General features: G+C 51.7%; 6 protein-coding genes across 6 annotated transcripts; 3 read left to right on the top strand and 3 right to left on the bottom strand.

The window, feature by feature from the left end:
• Positions 1–91: 91 nt before the first annotated feature.
• Positions 92–2,103, bottom strand: sik1 (snoRNP complex protein NOP56). Its single transcript, XM_020205337.1, has 3 exons — positions 1,804–2,103; positions 617–1,736; positions 92–555 (listed from the first exon to the last, which is right to left on the bottom strand). The coding sequence occupies exons 1-3, from the start codon at positions 1,965–1,967 to the stop codon at positions 277–279; spliced, it is 1,563 nt and encodes a 520-aa protein (XP_020055603.1). The 5' UTR covers positions 1,968–2,103; the 3' UTR covers positions 92–276.
• Positions 2,104–2,345: 242 nt separating this feature from the next.
• ASPACDRAFT_29703 (chaperonin-containing T-complex subunit CCT6) lies at positions 2,346–4,323 on the top strand (the record flags this gene model as incomplete). Its single annotated transcript, XM_020199657.1, has 7 exons — positions 2,346–2,387; positions 2,460–2,554; positions 2,611–2,632; positions 2,692–2,733; positions 2,789–2,809; positions 2,863–3,036; positions 3,097–4,323. 7 exons carry the CDS (start codon positions 2,346–2,348, stop codon positions 4,321–4,323), a joined length of 1,623 nt encoding a protein of 540 aa, XP_020055602.1.
• A 461-nt stretch (positions 4,324–4,784) lies between these two features.
• Positions 4,785–5,864, bottom strand: ASPACDRAFT_43928 (putative histone acetyltransferase (MysT1); the record flags this gene model as incomplete). Its single annotated transcript, XM_020201343.1, has 1 exon — positions 4,785–5,864. The coding sequence occupies one exon, from the start codon at positions 5,862–5,864 to the stop codon at positions 4,785–4,787; it is 1,080 nt and encodes a 359-aa protein (XP_020055601.1).
• A 1,045-nt stretch (positions 5,865–6,909) lies between these two features.
• Positions 6,910–10,313, top strand: ASPACDRAFT_79169 (RNA recognition motif domain-containing protein). The gene is made up of 2 exons (XM_020205335.1): positions 6,910–7,292; positions 7,350–10,313. Exons 1-2 carry the CDS (start codon positions 7,086–7,088, stop codon positions 10,110–10,112), a joined length of 2,970 nt encoding a protein of 989 aa, XP_020055600.1. The 5' UTR covers positions 6,910–7,085; the 3' UTR covers positions 10,113–10,313.
• A 167-nt stretch (positions 10,314–10,480) lies between these two features.
• Positions 10,481–12,438, top strand: ASPACDRAFT_79168 (asparagine--tRNA ligase SLM5). Its single transcript, XM_020205334.1, has 3 exons — positions 10,481–10,797; positions 10,868–10,988; positions 11,062–12,438. Exons 1-3 carry the CDS (start codon positions 10,529–10,531, stop codon positions 12,316–12,318), a joined length of 1,647 nt encoding a protein of 548 aa, XP_020055599.1. The 5' UTR covers positions 10,481–10,528; the 3' UTR covers positions 12,319–12,438.
• A 1,230-nt stretch (positions 12,439–13,668) lies between these two features.
• On the bottom strand, positions 13,669–15,728 carry ASPACDRAFT_1870357 (transferase family protein; the record flags this gene model as incomplete). Its single annotated transcript, XM_020197951.1, has 1 exon — positions 13,669–15,728. One exon carries the CDS (start codon positions 15,726–15,728, stop codon positions 14,082–14,084), a length of 1,647 nt encoding a protein of 548 aa, XP_020055598.1. The 3' UTR covers positions 13,669–14,081.
• Between the last annotated feature and the right edge of the window lie 4,250 nt (positions 15,729–19,978).

Raw genomic sequence — 19,978 nt, 5'->3', positions numbered from 1 at the left:
AGTCAATCAATCAATCAGACATGGATGCCTGTTCAAACAACAAAGCACTTGATTTGTGTGGCGTGAAGGAGCGAGGAAAGTATATGAAAATCCCGATTTAGATTTGCAGAACTACAAGGAAATTTTAGAACGACACAGGCCTCAATCGAATAATTTACAAATACCCAGCCCGTCACGTCGTGAAGGAGAAAACAGAACATAGATGGCAAGAATAAATCAACCCGACAACGCCTCGACAATAATGACGCCCTCCTGTCCCAAGACTTGGTGGTGCTTCTAGACCTTCTTCTTCTTTTTGGACGGCTCAGCATCGCTGTCGTGCTTCCGCTTCTTCTTCTCCGACTCGCCCTCGCCAACGTCTGACTTGCGCTTCTTCTTCTTGTCCTCCTTCTCACCCTTCTCCTTCTTCTCCTTCTTTTCCTTCTTCTCCTTCTTCTCCTTCTTCTCCTTCTTGGCCTTCTTGTCTTCCTTGTCGGACTCAGCATCCTTCATCTCATCGTCGCTCTGCTCGGCGTCGATGTCCATATCAGCAAGGAGAGCATCCATGGCGTTTTTCTGCATGTTATGTCAGTATATGGCTAGGATTCGATGGAAGCAGCAACATCTATATACGTACCATGGCAACTTCGTTCTTGGTAGGTGCGGCGCCAGTAGCGTAGAACTCCAGGCGCTCCTCAACCTGGGCCTTCAGGGCCTCTCCAAACTTGGTGTTGGGCTCCTCGGAGAAATTGTCGATTCTGGAGGCGATGGAGCACTTGTTGGCAAGGAAGCGCGAGATGCGACCCTTGTTCTTGGGACCGGCCCGGCCAATGAAGGACGAGTGGTACAGGAGACCGTACTTGGGGGTGTTACCCTTGGTCTTCAAGGCTCTGAAGAGAGCCTTCTCAGCACCGAGAATCTGAACAGTAGAGGCGGGGTACTTGGAGAGGTTGGTCAAGCTTCCGGCGTGGGAGATGAGGCGAGCACCAACGATCTCGCCAATCAGAGCAGCAAGGTTAGGAGCAACAACGCTCATCTTAGAAACCAAGTAGGCATGGAGAGACTTGCGATACTTTGACAGGCTGACAACACGCTGAGCGAAAGAGATCACGTTCTCCATATCAGTCTCAGAGATCTCCTGACCCATACTGTGCTTAGCAGCATCGATGACGCTCTGGGCAACACCCTCATCATCCTCGACGAGGGCGGCAAGATCGTGCAGCTTGTCATCAGTCAGATCCTTCTTATCCTTGACGAACAAGGCAACCTGAGCGTAGCGCTGATTGTCCGAGACAATCTTGATAAGTTCAGGGAAGTGCCAAGAGTACCACTCGCGCACTCTCATCGAGAAAGTGTTGATGGCCTTGTCGAGTTGGTCGAGAATAGCAATGGCCTGGATGATGTGGTTGTCGTCGCGCTGAACGGAGAACTTAACCTTGGCACGGGAGTAGGCGTGACCGAGACCAAGCTGGGCAGTGTCGATATCACCCTCACGGAGTTGCTTGAGCAGCTTAGTGGCGTGCAGTCTAATTCCACGAAGCATATCCTGAACAACCTCGCTGGTCTCGCCGGTTTCGCAGTCGACGAAGTCGAAGGCCGACTTAATGCTTCCAGCAAGAGCCTTGTCCAACAGACCCAGAACGACCTTCTTCTTCTTGTTGGGCTTGGGAAGGTTCAATTCGAGGAAAGAGACGAGCGTATCCGAGGCGACACCTTCCGAGATGTCGTTGATTTCACTGAGGGCCTGCTTGTTGTTCCTGGACTTGGTCAGTATTCTAGCGGGAAAAAAGGCGAAAAATCCCCCTCAAGGCCCGATTGACGTACTCAAAAGGCAGGAAACTGGCCAGCTCAACCATCTTTCCGAACTTAGCAAGGTCATCAACGCCTTCCTGGACCTCCTTCAAACGGTTGCCGACACTGTCACCCTGGTGGGCGACCTTGAAGAGAGAGTAGCCGATAGGGCCCTCCCAGAGAAGATAGTCGGCCATAGCGAAATTGAGATCAAGGCCCAAAAAAATGTAAGAAAAGGTCCTTCACGTGCGAGCGACTGAGCCCGCTTCTCAATTTCCCTGGAATTTGCGACCGTAGACCGGGGCTGGAGCGACGTGGAGTTGAAGAAAAGCCTAGGAGGGTAGATTTGCAGAGTCGAGCCGTCGGAGCTCTTTTTTTTCGCAGCGGCGCTAGTGCGAACACAGAATGTGGGCTTTTTGCCAAAACCAAGGCTCACCGCATTCACGGCAAACACCACCGCTAAGGTTTCTGGCAGTGCGGGCATCCTCTATCGGGCCTATAGCAACAGCAAGCTGGTCTAATCTCAAGTCCTTTCGTTGGGTCCTTGTTGCTTGTCATTCAATCTCTCTGCAGAAATGTCTGCGACGCAATTACTCAACCCCAAGGCCGAGTCGAGGGTATAAAATCCATTCCCCTCCCCCTCCTCTCAATAGCCCCTCAGTGGCCTAGCAGAGACTAACGGCTCACAGCGGAGAGCGGAGGCTTTGAAAGTGAACATCAGCGCTGGTGAGGGTCTCCAGGATGTCTTGAAGTCTAATCTTGGTCCTTCTGGAACGTTGAAGATGTATGTTTGGTGTCACTGATAATTTTCCAACTTCTTAATAAGCTAACAAATCATAGGCTGGTGGACGGTGCAGGCGGAGTATGATTTATTTCCTCTCAACCGGTCGACCGAAGGTCTAACAAAAGAATCTCAATCAGATCAAATTAACTAAAGATGGCAACGTTCTTCTCCGTGAGATGGTAAGTCTATCTTGGTCAGCGCTTTCTTCCATCAACAAGAGACTAATTGCAATAGCAAATCCAAAACCCAACGGCTGTAAGCTACCTTTCCGGTCATATATCGAAAGCCCCTTTCTAATTGCCTCGAAGGTTATGATCGCTCGTGCCGCGACAGCTCAGGATGATATTACTGGCGACGGAACGACGTCCGTTGTCCTGTCGGTTGGAGAGCTCTTGAAGCAGGCGGATCGTTACATCTCCGAGGGTCTGCACCCTAGAGTCATCACGGATGGTTATGAGATTGCAAAGAACGAGACTCTCAAGGTATGCTATGTTAGAGAAATCTCCTATACTTTCGGCATACTGAAGTATGATGGCATATAGTTCCTCGACCAGTTTAAGATCGAGCGAGCCATCGACCGCGAACTCCTTCTGTCCGTCGCCCGGACGTCCCTCAGCACAAAACTGAACAGCGCCCTCGCTGAGAAGCTCACCCCCGATATTGTCGATGCCGTCCTCGCTATCCACAGAGCTCCTGAGAAGCCCGATTTGCACATGGTTGAGATTATGACGATGCAACACCGCACCTCTTCCGATACCAAGCTCATCCGTGGTCTCGCTCTTGACCACGGCGCCAGACATCCCGATATGCCTAAGCGTGTGGAGAATGCTTTCATCTTGACACTGAACGTCAGCTTGGAGTACGAGAAATCTGAAATCAACTCCGGTTTCTACTACTCTTCTGCTGAGCAAAGAGACAAGTTGGTGGAGAGTGAGCGCAAGTTTGTGGATGCCAAGCTGCAGAAAATCGTGGAGCTCAAGAAGCTTGTTTGCGGCAACGATCCTAAGAAGAGCTTCGTTGTGATCAACCAGAAGGGAATCGACCCCCTGAGTTTGGATGTCCTTGTCAAGAACGGAATCTTGGCTCTCCGGAGAGCTAAGCGCAGAAACATGGAGCGTCTCCAGCTTATTTGCGGTGGTGTCGCACAGAACAGCGTGGAGGATATGACCCCCGATGTTCTCGGCTGGGCTGGTCTTGTCTATGAGCACCAGCTTGGTGAGGAGAAGTACACTTTCGTCGAGGAAGTCAAGGATCCTAAGTCCGTGACTATCCTCATCAAGGGCCCCAACCAGCACACCATTGCGCAAGTGAAGGACGCTGTTCGTGACGGTCTGCGCTCCGTTTACAACACCATCGTCGATGGTTGTGTCGTTCCCGGTGCCGGTGCGTTCCAAGTGGCCTGCGCCGGCCACCTGTCGTCCGACGCCTTCAAGAAGACTGTTAAGGGTAAGGCCAAATGGGGTGTCCAGGCTTTCGCCGATGCACTTTTGATCATTCCCAAGACCCTTGCAGCCAACTCGGGCCACGATATCCAGGACTCTCTGGCGATGCTTCAAGACGAGCTCGCCAACGGCAACAACGCCGGTCTGGACTTGACCACCGGCGAGCCGATGGATCCTGTGCAAGAGGGTGTCTTTGACTCTTTCCGTGTGTTGCGCAATTGCATTGCTTCCAGCACGGGCATTGCCTCGAACCTTCTACTTTGCGATGAGTTGCTCAAGGCCCGTCAAATGAGCAGACAGTCAGGACCTGGTGGTATGGACGAGTAATGTGGCTTCTACAGACAAGGCATATTATGTAAAGCACTTCTGTGAATTTCTTCATCGGCTTGCAGGTTAGAAAAATACTCTACGTCGAAAGTAGGCTCAAAATTGGCCATACTAATGCATCTTTGGCACATCCTAATTGAATCGAATATAATCCACAGAGCTCGCACTCCGCCAGAAAATATTACCGGTTTACTGGCTTAAGCTACCATAATTTGGTTCGATATGTGCTCATGGAGGTTTTCTGATCTGTCCTCGGCCGCGGTGTTGTTCTCAGGACCTTCGCGTTGTGTCGCAAGGCCTAGGATTCATATACACGCCAGTCTTGCTCTGCGGAGTGGTTGAATCGGGATCCAATCGTACATGGCGTTTCCATACGGTCAGTAGCGTATGTAGATAGTAGTAATACAAAGGGCGCTGTTCCACAGACGCGCATACAGAAAGGAGCATAGCCGCAAGAGAGACTATCCATCGCCGCTTTCATTACTGCCCCCATTGCTTTCTTCGTCCAAATCGGTCGGAGCCCATTTACCATGAAACCCCTCATCTTTAACCGGGTCCCACAGGGCCATATGATGAGACTTGGCCCATTCGAGGACGGTTGTCTTTCGTATTGTTACAATTGAGTCACCCCCAGCGCTAGTCGCTCCAGATGAATCCTTTGACTTCCGCTTCTTGGCCGGCGTGGCCGGCTGAACTACTCCCAGGCCCCTGAGAGCTGTGATGACGTCCTCGGTCAACATGCCCGTTGCCAGACCAATGTCCTGCACTGTCATGAGCTCATGGGCGGGTCTCTTTTTCGGGCCCTTAGGGGACTTTGACTTCTGTGGCACAGCAGCTTCCTCTGCGTCTTCGGCCTTCCAACCATGCAAGAGCAGGTGTCTGGCCACACGCTCCTCCCAAAAGCGCGCGTAACTCTTGCGACCCATTTCGCTCAATGGTCGCTCCGGCCCGCCGATCAACCCACTGTCGCGCTCCCAGGCACTAATCTTATAACTGACCCCCATCAACAATTTCCCAAGCTGCTTGTGCTGGTACGGGGGGAAGACCAGGATACAGGCGAGGTTGTTGGCATCCCAGGAGAGCTTTTCCTTCGAGAAGAACCCCAGCACATGGTAGGAATCGGGGTCGGCGGGGTCGGTGAAAACGAGGAGGTAGTAGAAGAATGACACGACATCGAAGAAGACCGACTTGTGATCAAGGAACAGTTTCGCGAACAGGGAGAGGTTCTGCGCGTAGAGCTTGTGATGTTCGCCGTCCAACTCCCAGACCGAGTAGCCTCCCTGCTCGTAGACCTTGACCCCGGGCGGTGATTTCCGGTGTGGGCAAAGGCGCGTGTGTTTCGCGTAGGCGTGCTCGTCGCACGAGTAACGGAAGCACCAGCGACAGACGTACAACCTGTCTGTATCCTTACTGACTAGATCCTCCGGGTATATGGACTGGTACCAGGTCTGGAAAAGGAGATCACCGAGTACGACGTGCTTCACATTACGTTCGGTCGTGGAGGACGGCTGGGCACGCGTCGCGGGATCGTCGGCGGCCATTGAAGACAGGCAAATCCAGCACGAGGAGCACTAGGCTTCGGAATTGCGATTGAGGAGGGGGCGGAGGGCTTGAGATGTTGGATGAAAGAATTAGGAAGACCCCTTCTATGCCGGTGAGGATGTGATGTGAATGTGTTTCCGTGTGTTGGCCATTGGAATGGGTGTTGGAGTGTAGGAGGTGTGTCGAGAGTACTCCCAGATCGGGATCGCTATGGATTGATTAGCCTGAATAGGATTCAATTCCTATTCAACCAACACACGCAGTAGGAAATTCTGTCTTGACTGTTCGTTTTATTTCGCCTTTTGTTCAGAATATTCGTCTGCACATGGTTTCCGACTCTATTCAAATCTCTGTAGTGGTAATAGCATATAGAAGATACTAACTATAGTTGATGTAGAATGTACTAATTCGCAGCCGCAATGATGAACGGGTCATTTGACGGGCTTCCCCCGGGCCAATCAGCAGACCTCAAAGGCGGGAGATGCTTTTGGAACTGGAAAATGAACGGAGCAGCTTCTCCAATGGTTGATTGACTGATTGAACTGATTTTACTTTGACCGGTTGACTGTTTGACTGTGTAAGAACTGAGGAAGAGGACCCGGCCAACCTGAAGTGTTCCCCTCCTCCTCCTCCTCCCTCATTGGAGACTGTCTGATCGACCTTCTTCACATCCCTATTGCCCCTCCCCCATACCCTCTTGTCTCCAATATATCGCTGCCTGAATCCTGCTTGCCTTGCTTAATCGCTCGTGTTCAGTTGTACTGTCGATGATTGCTCTCTTTCAAGAAAACTCTTTTGTTGAACTGGAGGCAAATCCAAGCTGCCTAGTAGATTACATACGACGACTGACCTGACTAACTACAATCACCAACACCACCACTGCCACTACAAATCAACCCGCTCATAGGCAGCAGCAATAGTGACGACTATAGGCTTTCTGTGTATTGACTTCCTTTGCCTCCACAACTTTCCCTCCTTATTACCTTTCTAGGGTCTCTATTTCTTTATCTACAAATAGTCACTCTGTCAGTTCCCGACATCAACATTTTGCATCTACCCGCTCGCTGCCAATCCCATTCGGCCCACTCTTCCTCGGATATCGATATCGCTCCTTTGCGACCTACAAACTACGATCACCTATCGTCTCTGGTTGAAACCTGCCCTTCTGGCGGCTTTGGGACGGAGTTTCTCTCTCCCGCGACCGCCCGCTAGCTCCAGAGATGTTGAAGCCTTTCCAAATCAGAGATCTCCACAGGTCCCCATCATCGTCATTTCCAAATGAGGCCGCAGATCTAGACCGCCCCCTGTCTCCAACGAGACGCCGGGGTATCGTGCAGCTGTCGGCGTCTCAATATGATAACTTATCTTCCAGCCATCCGCGAGCCCGCTTGACGTATCTTGACGAAGATGATGGCGAGCTTATCACGGTACGAGCTCCAATCCTTGACCGTTGATCTGAGTACTGACATGTTGTATGATGGTAGGTCGGTTCTTCTCTTGAGCTCTCACAGCGACTTGAGGAACCCGTTGATGCAGAGCTCGATCCTATTACAGCCCCCCAACCGGCCCTCGAACCTATGCATATTTTTGACATTCGTCGGTCAAATTCGGTCACGGAGCTGTGGAAGACATTCGAATGCAAGCAGGAAACACGGGAGACAAAGGACATGAATGATGCGACAACCGAGTCCACACCTGCAGAACCCTCCGCATCAACCACCCACCAGACAGCAGAAGGCTCAGATTCTCCACAGAGAGATGCTCACGCAGCTGATATCGAGGAGTCCGAATCGCTCCTGGCTGCATTTGAGGCTGAGATGGCCAAGTTTCTCAGTACTTCTCGGCCTGCAACTGGTCCTACACCCCCCGCAGAATCCTCCTTCCCCTCGCAGTCAAACTCAGAGTCAAGATCGGCCAGGCCTCAGAATGCAGCCGAAGCATTTACTCACGCAATGCATAGCTTGATTGACGGGGCTGAGTTGCTCAGCTCTGGGTTAATGTCAAGATTGCCTGAAATCGAGAGACAACTGCAAAACGCTCAGAGGGCCATACCTGAAAATGTTGGGGCCTCTGTGCAGGGAGCTCTTGCAGCCGTAGAAGCTCAGCTCAGACAAGTGACTAATTCCCTCAATAACTCTCCAGCAGTGACTGCACAGGCGGCCCACATATTAGAGGGCGAGCTTCCCACGGCCACGAGCACAGTGGAAAGCCTGCGCTCCATGGCGTCCGAACTTGGCAACGTTGGCCACACATTGTTTGAGGCATTCGAGGCAGAGCTTGGCTGCAATCGGACCAGGCCACATGAGCAATCTTCTGCTACATCCACAGAGCACCGGAGCTCGGATAATCTGGTGTCAGACAGGAATCCCGAAGTCACGCAAGCACGTAGCACGGAGACCAGTCTTGAAACGACAGACTCAACTACGGGCCTCGAAACAAAGGAATTAACTACGAAAGAGAAAAACGAGGCAAAGGATGCCGGGTTGCAGGAAAGTGCGGCTCAGCCTAGGATGTCTAGCAACCTCGACTCCAGTGATCCGATCTCAGAGCCGTCTCGTCGTCAGACTCAATCCATCCGCTTCCCCGATTTCCAGCCTCCTATGCAGCCCATGCATCATTCCCGACGCCGCCCTCACCCTTACCCACCTCCGGCTCCTCATCCTCATCACCATCCACGCGCACCTCCCTTTCCTCCTTTCTTCCATCACCCGCCACCTCCGCACTGGCAACCACCCCCAGGAGTCCCTCCATCATGGCCATTCTCAACACTACCGGAGCTCCGCAATGGCTACCCCTCTGCACCCCCTCCACCACCACCACCTCACTTTCATTTGAACCATCATCCTTTAGATTTGCGGTCACACTTACATCGAGGAAGACACCAAGGCCGATACCCAGTCGGGCCCACGAACTTCTCGGATGTGCCGGCTGACAATGATATGGGCCCGACGGATGTCCCTCCCGCCGCTTGTCATGCGCGTGGAGTGCGACCCTCCGAAGAGGGTACCGCATTGTTCATTGGTAATGTGGGCTTTGACGTCAGTGAAAAGATGATTACCGACGTTTTTGCCTCCAAAGGATTTTTGGTTGACGTCCACCTCCCCCAAGAATCTGAAACTGGGAAACATGCTGGATTTGGATACCTACAGTTCCCAACAGTACATGCAGCAAAGGCAGCTTTGGATGCTCTACAGGGAGAACATATTGACGGACATGCCATCAACCTGGAGTCCAGTGACCATTCGCCCATTCTCGGGTTACGACCACAAAAAGCTCGGTCGCAACCTGAATCAAATCAACCAGTGGCTAGTGCTACTGCCCGTACAAAACGGCCATCAGAGCTTCAGGGTTCCGTGGCGTCACCTGCAAGGCACAGTGCCGACGAGGCTTCCGCGAAGCGCGCGGTGCCCCTGACGGTGGCGGACCTGTGCTCCAACGATAATCGCAAGCGAGGCGATGTGGTGTCCTCCATGAATGGCCTGGAAATCCCATCAGATGATGATGCTGATCAGCTCAACATCCTTTATCCATCACTCCTCCCTGAGGGTTCTCCGCAGCCATCAAGGTCGAACAGCATCCCATCAACTCTGTCAGATTTGACTGCAGAGGTCGAGCAGCGTCGCTTCCCGCCGATTTCGCAGCTAGAAGCGCAGTTCCGTGCTATGCAATGTCATCAGACCGCGCCCGCTCAGAGTAAAACCCCAGACGACGGCCCCAAAAGTCTGGATGCTGGATTAACATCTCCATCGTCGTCGTCGACCATTCCGGGTACATTTCCGGAAACCAGCGGCGATGCTGCTAAGCCGGTAGAGACCCCTTCCTCAAGTCACCATGTGCCAGACGAGCTTGAGAGTCAGATTGGGCCTCGTCGCCATAGTCGACGCTCGAGATCTATGAAGCACCCTCACTCATCTTTGAAGGGTCATGGTGTAGGTTCTGACCAAGTAGAGCCCGGGCCGTCTCACAATTTCTTTGGCCGCCCAAGGCCAAACTTTAGTCACCGTGCTAGACATCACAGAGAGCCCGAAGGCTCCTCTAGCCAGCCACAGCTGACTCCAACCATGCGGCAAACCAGCATTGATGCATGCGTGGCTACATTGGTTGATCTGGGTTATGGTGGTGCAAGCGATGGCGGTCTGCAGCGCATCGCAGTGTATGCTGCAGCTGCAGATGCTAATGTGCTTGACGCTATCGACATGATCGAAGAGGAACGGAAGGCCTATGAGCAGCAGGGATCCTCCATGTGATGATTCATGGTATAGCATTAATTGTTTCTGGCTCGTGCTATTTGATATGACTGCGATTCGTTATGATTGTGCGTTCCGGCTGGACTGAGGATTTGTTTTTCTTATTGGGACTTCTTTTTCATTCAAGACTGATGATAGCCCACTCTACTCAGAATTAAAACTAGCACTTAGGTATTCATTTTTTAATGCCTTGTTCAAGCGAACACCAGCACTAGTTGTAGGCACAGCATATCTACAAGGTAGTCTCTACTCCGTAGCTTGTAGCGTCCGGTCACGGCGGGCGGAGCTGAATCATCATGCCGGGCGGCTGCCGCCTTTTTTCCTCCGCAACGCGCACCCTGGAGCTTAGCTTAGGATCTACTCTGCCAGTGTAGCTACAGTTACACTCATTATCTACTCCTGTTCCTCCTTCAAAGATGCGGATCTGGCATCGGTCATTCGCCACATCTTTTGCGAGGCTCAATGCTAGGCCCGCGACAACGATCCCCGGCCCTCCGCTTCTCCGGTGCGCGCAAGTCCTCGACAAAAACCGCACAGGACCCAACAGTCTGGAAGACCAAGAAATCAAATTACAGGGATACATCAATAATGTTCGCAAACACAAGCGCTTTTCCTTTGTAGAATTCGCCGATGGATCAACGGTCGAGGCTCTGCAGGCTATGGTGAGTGCGGCGCAGGCCGCTGGGTATGTTCCCTCTAATCTCTGTTTTCCTATTGAGTCGACAAGTCAATTAATCTCGATTCTATCTTCACAGGCTAACCAAGGGAACAACGCTTGAAATCACAGGAGTGTGGAAGGCATGTCCTCCAGGCAAGTCCCAGACGCATGAGCTGCATGCAACATCAGTACACATTATAGGTGAAACAGATGCCGAGGTAGGCTGACATCTTTTCCAGCAGTACGAAAGTCATTAATCCAGGGCAGCTCTGTTGACAAGCTATATGCCAGACCTACCCCATCCAGAAGAAATACCAAAGCGCCGACTTCCTTCGTCAAATCCCTCACCTCCGCATGCGCACTCCCTTCAACTCACTTCTCTCCCGGCTCCGATCCGAAGTCCTATACCAGCTTGGAAATGTATTTCGAAATGCTCCGAATGGAGGATTCGTACAGGTGCAGCCGCCGTTGATCACATCGTCGGATTGCGAAGGCGCAGGTGAGACGTTCACCGTGTTGCCAAAGGTAGCATTGGGGGGATCAGCACCCCCAGCCGAGGGCGAGCACTTCTTCCGCGCGCCCAAATACCTTACTGTCTCGTCTCAGCTACACCTGGAAGCCTACGCGGCCGAGCTAGGTAATGTCTGGACTTTGTCGCCCAGTTTTCGGGCCGAGAAGAGCGACACGCCGCGCCACCTCAGCGAGTTTTACATGTTGGAAGCCGAAGCGAATTACATGCACGATTTAGACTCGTTGACGGATCTCGTCGAATACCTGCTCCGCGACCTCACGCGGCGGCTCTACGACACCCCCGTCGCACAGGAACTCATCTCGTACAAGGGACCTGTGGAGGAAGGCAAGGAGGGCAGCACCAGGCCTGACCTCCTCGCACGCTGGCGCGCCTTGTTGGACGGGCCCAAGTGGCGACGCATGACCTACACCGAGGCAATAGAGAAGCTTCAAGCGGCGGTTGCCACGGACGGCGCCTCATTCGAGTACCCGCCCACGTGGACGGGGGGGCTTCAGCTCGAACACGAGAAGTACATTGTAGAAGTGATGAACCAAGGTCAGCCGGTCTTCGTAACCGATTACCCGAAGGCCCTCAAGCCGTTTTACATGGCACCGTCCAGCGACGGACACAGCAGCCGCCGTCACGGCGGCGAAACCGTTGCGTGCTTTGACCTCCTCCTACCCGAGGTCAGCGAGGTCGCAGGCGGGTCTCTTCGCGAGCACCGCCTCCCCGAGATCATCCAGAACATGCGTGACCACGGCTTAATCAAGCAGGTTGCTGCCAATGAGGACGGGAAGAGCGACTCCCCAGCGGACGACTCGTCACCATCCTCCCCAGCCCCAGCCCTCTACCCCCATCTGCTTCCTGGGGAAGATTTGGGCCATCTCCAATGGTACGCCGACCTCCGACGCTGGGGCACGGCGCCGCACGGGGGCTTCGGAATGGGCTTTGACCGGTTCTTGAGCTACTTGGCCGGGGTACCTAGTGTGCGAGACGTGGTAGCGTTCCCTCGCTACTTTGGTCGGGCAGATTGTTAGACTTTTCCACCGGGGGAAAGACTCTGGGGAAATCAACTGACTATTGTATATTCATGTATTTTTTATCACCGTGACCTTTCAGGAGCAAAGCGTAATCTCCACACACACGCACACATACACCGTTCACCACCGGTAGACACCTACCTACCTATCTTGTTATACCTACCCCGGTACGGGCTGGGATTCATGACAAATATAAGCATAAGCAATAAGCACTTGCATGGACTTCAAAGATCACACTAACTACAGTACCAGGTAAGACTAAACCCAAGAGTAGAGTAGATTCAATCCGAAATGCTACCACCACCACTTGGCATCCTAAAGCATCCATCCCCTGTTCTTGTTTTCCATCTGCTCCTCCAACCCCCACCCCCAATCCAGTAATTGGTAAGCACTAGGTAGTAGGCAAGGCAGGCAGGTACCTTTTCCAAGCCAGTGCGTAGGTACCTAGAGAACACCCCATCCCCGTCTAGGCAGCACCGTGACTGGACTGGACTCAATCAAAGAAAGACGCGGCGAACTCGGGGCAGGATCCAAACTCCCATATTACTTTTACGAACCCCTTCGTTTAGCCCAGTAGTAAAAGGGGAAAGCCCCCCAGCCCAGCCCAGCCACCCAAATACCACACGCCACAATGTCTTAGAGGGATATAGATGTCTGACCTAAGCTAAGCCTCTGAGACCTCCGGTTCAAATACCCTCTTTTGGGGGTTGGAGGGGGGGGGGTCCGATAACGCTAATCCGCGGATCGATTACGATGCAAGACATTTGGGGGAATGGCTGGTTTGGCTCGTATAGACGGGATTGAACGGTCTTAGAAGCGCATGGGCATGGACATGGGTATGTTCTTGTTTCTTGTTCCCTTTCTCGTATTCTGGCCGGGGACCGGGAGAATGAGGGGTGGAATCATGATGAAACAAAAATTAAACTTACCACGCCACTGGAAGAGGAGGAGGAAGTCTATTTCCGAAGGGTCGTTTGTTTTTGGGGCTACATTTGGGGGGCGTTTGTTGGGTTTGTTGTTTGGCATTACATATGAAGGATACTAGGTGACTGCTAGTCGGGATGGGTGTCATCTATCCAGATATCTATCTGCGGTGGTGGCTCATGTGGGTAGCGAGTATTCTGGGGTAATGAAGTCATTTGTGAAGTAGCTCGAGATGGAATGAATGCACAGTTTCTGGTCAAACAGGGTTTCTTGCCTGGGCAGTCATGGGGTTTGGCCTGGGTGGCTACCAGTGCTGATATACTATATCGTGTAGATGGTGCTACGGAGTACGTACGGTAGTAAGTCTAGAGGGGCCCAGGCTTATGGCATCCAGCTGCGCAGGTAATATGATAGAAAAGCCGTGGCTGATTGACGGTTCGATTAATCTGCACTAAATATAACTGTTCTCTATAACGGTGGCTAGCTGTAGGATTGTGGGAGCGGGAACAAGAAAGGTGGATATGTGTTGGGTAGTGCTTATGTCTGACTCGCAGGTGAGTCTCCAGGTTGACTTGGATGCGAAGGCTTGGACCTATACGAGGACGGCAGATGATTTAGTCATGTACAGTGCGGTACTTCTTGCTCTGTCAATGTATTCTGGACATAAACTTCGGCAGGTCTAATGCACTTATCAAGGCTAGCCAGCCCCAATCAATACCGCATTCATGTTCTACACTCTATGAGGTTCAATTAGCCTCTTCAGCCATAGTGGTCGAGTTACCGGCTCAGTGAAGTGTAAGATTAAGTAGTAGCACTGCACGGCCTCGAGTACCCAATCACTCTTTCCGTCGCATTCCGGGAAACAGTAATGGATCTCGAAGCAACCGCTCCATGTCATTTGTCCGAAGATGCAATGAGATGTCCACACCATGCTCTGTCCAAGTAGTCAGCGACGGGAGATCTCCCATCTCTGGGATCCGAGCGGGTGGCGCCTCCTTGATCAAGACAAGCCCGTCCAGGTTTGAGAGAACACCTTCGGCGTAGCGAACCTTGCCTTCTGCGCCGAATCCCAGCCCGAAATCCACCTCATACAGACCGGCACGTGCCCACGTCGTCACCATCGTATGGCGTTGACCGAGGAACCCTGTCCAGATGCGCTGCGGGGACTTCTCGAACGCTAGCCGGTGTAAATAAGCTCCCAGACCAGCTGGGTTGTTGATACGTGTGATGGTCTCGCGGATGCGCTGCGTAATGCGGGGTAAAGAGAGGGTCTCCTGTCCACAGGCAGTGGTAGTTGTCGTGGTCACCTCTTTCCCCGTCATGCTCACATTCACCATCAGTATGGGTGACCCCAGAAAGGCATCACTGAGATGGAACATCGGCCGCAATCCACAGGTGAAATCACAATACACTGGGCCGTCGTCGTCTTGCATCTGCCGCGCGCGGTTGACACACGCCCAGATGTGAGCCAAGACGGCGTCGTGTCGACTGATTCGACTATTGGTACGCCCTCCCGCTTGTTCGTAGACGAAGTCCACCTGGCACCGGGTCAGGTGTAGGACGTAGTAGGATACGCGAGCTTCACGGTCCCATTCGGACCAGGGTATGCATTTGGCTGCCGGGACGATCACATCGTGCTGGAATGCTTGAGGGACATCAGATGGTCGGATAGATCCAGGTTCTAGATTCCACCAGTCATAGCGATGAATTGGTAGGTCCTCAGTCTGCCGGATAATTGTCTCATCCGGCGTGTCTGCATTGATGTCGCCTGCAGCCAGAGCATCTACCTGGTCCGGTCGAAAGACTGGGGTCAAGACAGGAAGAAGGTTCTTGCGCAGTATCGCCCGATTAATGCTTGCCCAGTCCTTGACAAAGTGTACCAAAGTTTGTGCGTCCGCCAGTGGATGTGCGAATTTCACTGCTAGGACGAACCCTCCGCAAATGAGATGAGTAAGCTGAATCGCCAGCACGGGTGGAGAGGCGCCGTCTTCTCGGGCTCCAGCTTTGTGGAGGGGATTGGCGAGTTGTGTTGAGGGCACAAATTCGCTCAGATGTGTATCACTGCAGTCCCACAGAGGTTGTGCAGCTGTCCGAGAGAGAGGATGGAGTTGATCCAAAGTCACGGAAGATTGTGCAGTGACAAATTCGACGCCTGGGTCATCAGGAGTGCCATACTGTACAGACACGCGCCCAAATCGTTGAGTGTGAGGTACTGTACAATCGCTGACCGTGGTCACTGCTTTCAGCTGCCCGCAACAGTGGGGATAAGCGTCCAGGGCGATGATAAGGGACTGACGAAGATGGTCCACCAGGTCGGATTGGCGTTCACGTGCAGGAGGTTCGAAGAGCCAGGCCGCGCAAGTCGCAAGGTAGTCCGCGGTGGTGGCGTCCAATAATGACAGTGGCACAATTCGCTCGGAGCTTAGCTTTGCGCTTGGGTAAAGCCTCTCGCACGTCAATCTCGTGGTTTCGTGGCACGCCATTGTGATTGGTTTGAAGTTCTTGGATGCAGGATTTTTAAGAATGCATGGCCACCAAACGCATTTTGGTTGACGCGATACACGCACCCATATTATATTATACAGTGCATTCTTCGTCGACCATTTTCGTTGGCCACGAGAAGCCAAACCGAGACATCTTCGCCGTCACGATGGCTCATAATGATTGCCGTGCGACTTCGAATCCTGTAAAGAACATGACTCATTGATTTGGCCGTTGATACCGTGGCGCGAGTAATAAGAAGCGCCAAGGTGGAATGGATTGATCGAGACTTCATTAGCAGTGACTACCCTACCGTAGGTTGGTGGGCGCTGCGAACGCCATAATGGCGGTGGCTGGCACTATCTATCCAACAACGCAATGTCTCCAAGTTCTCCAGACTGCCGCAGCCCCTCTCCATGCAGTCCATTCAATTGGGAAGCAAGTATCGAGTTGGGATAAGTCCTGTAGTGGGGAGTTTCGATTGATCACGACATTGTACGCCAATATCCAGAGGAGGGAGTGTTTATACTTCGTGGATCGAGGGCACGTGAGGAGAGAACACGAAGCGGAAGGATCAGTGGTGAGATACTGCCGGGTGTTCACCAGATAATCGAAGATTGGCTGTGGCCGCCTTAAGTTACGACCGCCGTGTTCAACGAAGCAAGCACTTCCAGTCAACGCCAACCCAGTCCACATCAAGGGGGGCAAGTTGCTCTAACTCTTTGTCGTGGCCCCATGCCTTCTTTGACTTGACTTGACTTCCTAATACGAGTACGATACAATTTTAGATTCTCATCCGCTAAATCCGAAAAGCACACCCACATGTACAATACCGTACAACTGCTTACATTATCATCACTGCTCTCCTAGCTGGTGCCTGAGAGAGAGGGGGCAACATGCTAGCGGATCATTTGGAAGGTCTGGTCTAGGCGTTGCACGCATATCGGTTCCATCCTTTCGTCGAAGTTTCGATTTCTGGAAGGTGTTTCTGTGAGATCCATCGAAAGGGGGGAGGGGGGGGGGGGGGGGGAGGGGAAGGAAAGGGGACCTACACAGTAGATTTGGTATTGTCTGGTGCTCGGGAGCGGCGGATGCCTTTGATGAAGACACGATATGTATCCACTGTCCACAAGCCCCCCCCTTCTCATCCCTTTTCATCTAAATAGCTTTGGATCCGTCCTCCTACTCCCTTCACAGCGTTATGTCCATAAGTCAAGGACTGGAAGAGGACTCAACTATTCAGCAGCACTACCAGACCCGGGAATCAGGTCCGGAGGGGAAAAGAAAGACGAGGGGGGCGCTTCTAACCGACTGGGAAAACTTTGGAACGCCGTAATTAGGATTATTTGGTCCCATCTATTGCTCCTCTGGACTAGAAACAGGAAAACCTACGGGAATATACCCACCCCGAACGGATACTTTATTCCCTCCAAGCTGCGGTCTGGGCGGAGCCCTCGCCAGAAACAAACCCAGCCTACTTCTCTTCCCCCCCGAATCAGGCTCGCTGGGCCGCGATCCACCCCCTCGTCTACGGTGGATTATGCTCGGCAGAAATTCTAGGTCCGACGGGCCTTGTTCTTTTTTTCACTCATACACTTCGATGATCAGGCGGTTTCAGATGCAAACTCAAGTGGTTCAGCTTCCGCAATTGGTTCTCAACAGGTCAAATACTCGTGTACGGAGTAGGTTGAAAGGAGAAACTCGGCAAAGCGCGGGGAGGGGGGCTCGATCTTCGGGTTCGGCACGAGGTTCCATCGCCGTGTATCTTCATTTCAGGGTCTAGGTTTTGTTTGGGCTTCATGAGTAGGCCCGTGATAGAGTCAATGAGGCATAAGGTATTACTTACTTTGGACAGTTCGATCGCGCATAGCATCGGGTCATCATACGGTGTATCTGAAAGTAATCTATTTAGGACAATTGATTGACCGTAGACCCCACCACTGACTGTACCCTGACAGGCTCAATTCGGATCTGCCATGGATGAGCAACATCGTGTCAAAATAATGAGCTGGAAGATTGGCAGATTGGCAAATTGGCATAGACATTTACTAATCTATTGGTACTTCCTGCAAAGGAGGAAAGAGAGAGGGTCACATCAGATTGACCACGCGGGAGAAGGGGGCGAAGGAAGGGAGGGGTTGAAGGGGCCGGGCAGAATGCCAAGTTGCCAACCTTACTGGTGTTAAGCATATTCTCTCGGTCTTTCTCCGGCGTCAGATGGAAACTGGGAACAGAGTTAACGCCCAACAGACTCGAAGAGAGCCAAGGACCGTTCAATTCTATCCCGTCCATAATACGCGATCTAAAGCCTTGGCCTGGAATCACTTCTCAAACTGGAGAGCAATGTTGTTGGCAAACTTGAACAACAGACGGAAGGGAAAGTTACTGATAACTGATACAAGAGTTTTCCATAGCATGAATTGTTTGTCCTAAATTATGATCGGACTGGAATGGAAATGATTTTTTTTAACCATTTTGGGCGGCAACTGCCTAGAACGGGGACCCGTGGATCGCCTCTTCGTATCGGCTGGATTTGCTCGGCAACCTGATGAGGACACCTGTTCGGTTTTGAATGTGTGATTTTGAGGTGAGTTTCTTTCCCTCCCAGCTGGTAATTACCAATCTCCAATTTTACCTAATTAAATTCGCTTCTCACCTCTGGGCTTGCTTTCCCTTCTTTCCTCTTTTTTTTTTCCCTCTTTCTGTTCTCACCCGCGATACGGAACTGTCGGCTCGGCACCGCTCTTTCCCAGCTATCCACAGCCCAACCTGGAACTCTCGGCTCGCTTAGAGACAAGAGACAATTTGATGGGCGGGGAGGTGGAGGGGGTTTGAAGTTTCAGATTAATGGTCGATCAAGTTGCCACTTCGATTTACTGAGAATCAGAATAGGCAGTCTAACGGTTGTCTAAACCCAGATCCCTGTAGCTTCTTTCTCAAACCACATTGTACTCATACCAAGTATGTGTGTGTGTGCAATGATATCAAGTACGATGTATGGACAAAAGACCATGTGTGACCGCAGTGCAACGCAGATATTCTCTGAAAACCTCGAGAAGGATATTGGACACATTACAACCAGGGTCACTTACCAATTTACTAAGGATTGGCTAAGCCTTGGCCTATCTTACTATCGCTATAGTGAGATAGCTGGCTGAGTTTATCCGTAAGCAGCTAACTAACGGAGAACCAGCCGGATAACTCGTGTTGAACGACATCAATCTCTACGTAGTAGCCAGCGGGGATGGGCTAGCTTGGCTTTTGCAGCGCTTTGACACTTGGGGCGTGAGTTTGACCAAGGATAAGAATCCTCAGTTATGGGACCTTAATATGAGTATCTTATGCCTACGGAGAAAGTACTGCTTATAGATAGGAGTAAGAACAACAATCTATTTTCATTGTTTAGTCAATCTCCCATTCCCTTCAAGAGGAAAATTACACAGAGACACCCATGGTTCGTGATTATACCCGTTACTAGTAGTCGGAACGTGGACTAAGCAGGGACAGGGAACAGGAGACAAACAAACAAACAGAGCCTACTACGGATGCGGAGTATGTCACTAACCTAGGCAATAGTCGAGAGACTAAGCTATAAATATGTGGTTTCAATTGACAGCAAGCTTTGATTACTATTATTACTCCGTACTTGGTCAGTATTACATGGACTAGCTCTGCCCGTCTGGCTGGCAAGAAAAAAGTTAGAACCGAAAGCTTTACTTAGTCTTTCTCCCTAGTGCTTGTTTGACTTTTGACTCTCGGAGCGTCACCCCCTCGCTGCTCCGTACCTTAACCTAATCCAAACACACCATACTGAGTATAGAATACAATTCGACCATTCTTATGCATCCCAAAAGAAGAATCCCTTACAAAAGAGGAGGGAAGGTGCAACAGCAGATCCCAGTCCGCAATATCTATCTCGGGTAGTTGATCTGCGAGTACAACGATCAGAAAGTGAAAGGTGGGTGTTGTACTGACCACTATGACAGGAAGGGAGATCTTTCCACTTGGATCTGCAGTTGCCCTACGTACTCACTCATACACTGAAGAAACATATGCCTGCATGCCCTGTGGTTGCGTTGCCCCGCCACCTTCAATCCCATTGTATTGTAGCCCGTACAGTACTGTATAAGACGGCGAGAAGCCCTGCAAGCAAGACTAGAATGAAAAGGCAATTGGCCAAAAACAGACCCTACCGACCCAATCGCCTGCATATCGGACACTCTCCAACGAGGAAAAGAAAACTAGAAGTTGG

This window comes from Aspergillus aculeatus (genome assembly GCF_001890905.1).
Source record: "Aspergillus aculeatus ATCC 16872 unplaced genomic scaffold ASPACscaffold_9, whole genome shotgun sequence".
Classification (NCBI taxonomy): domain Eukaryota; kingdom Fungi; phylum Ascomycota; class Eurotiomycetes; order Eurotiales; family Aspergillaceae; genus Aspergillus; species Aspergillus aculeatus.
The sequence above is the reverse complement of the archived record's forward strand: the minus strand, read 5'-3'. Positions and strand labels throughout refer to the sequence as shown.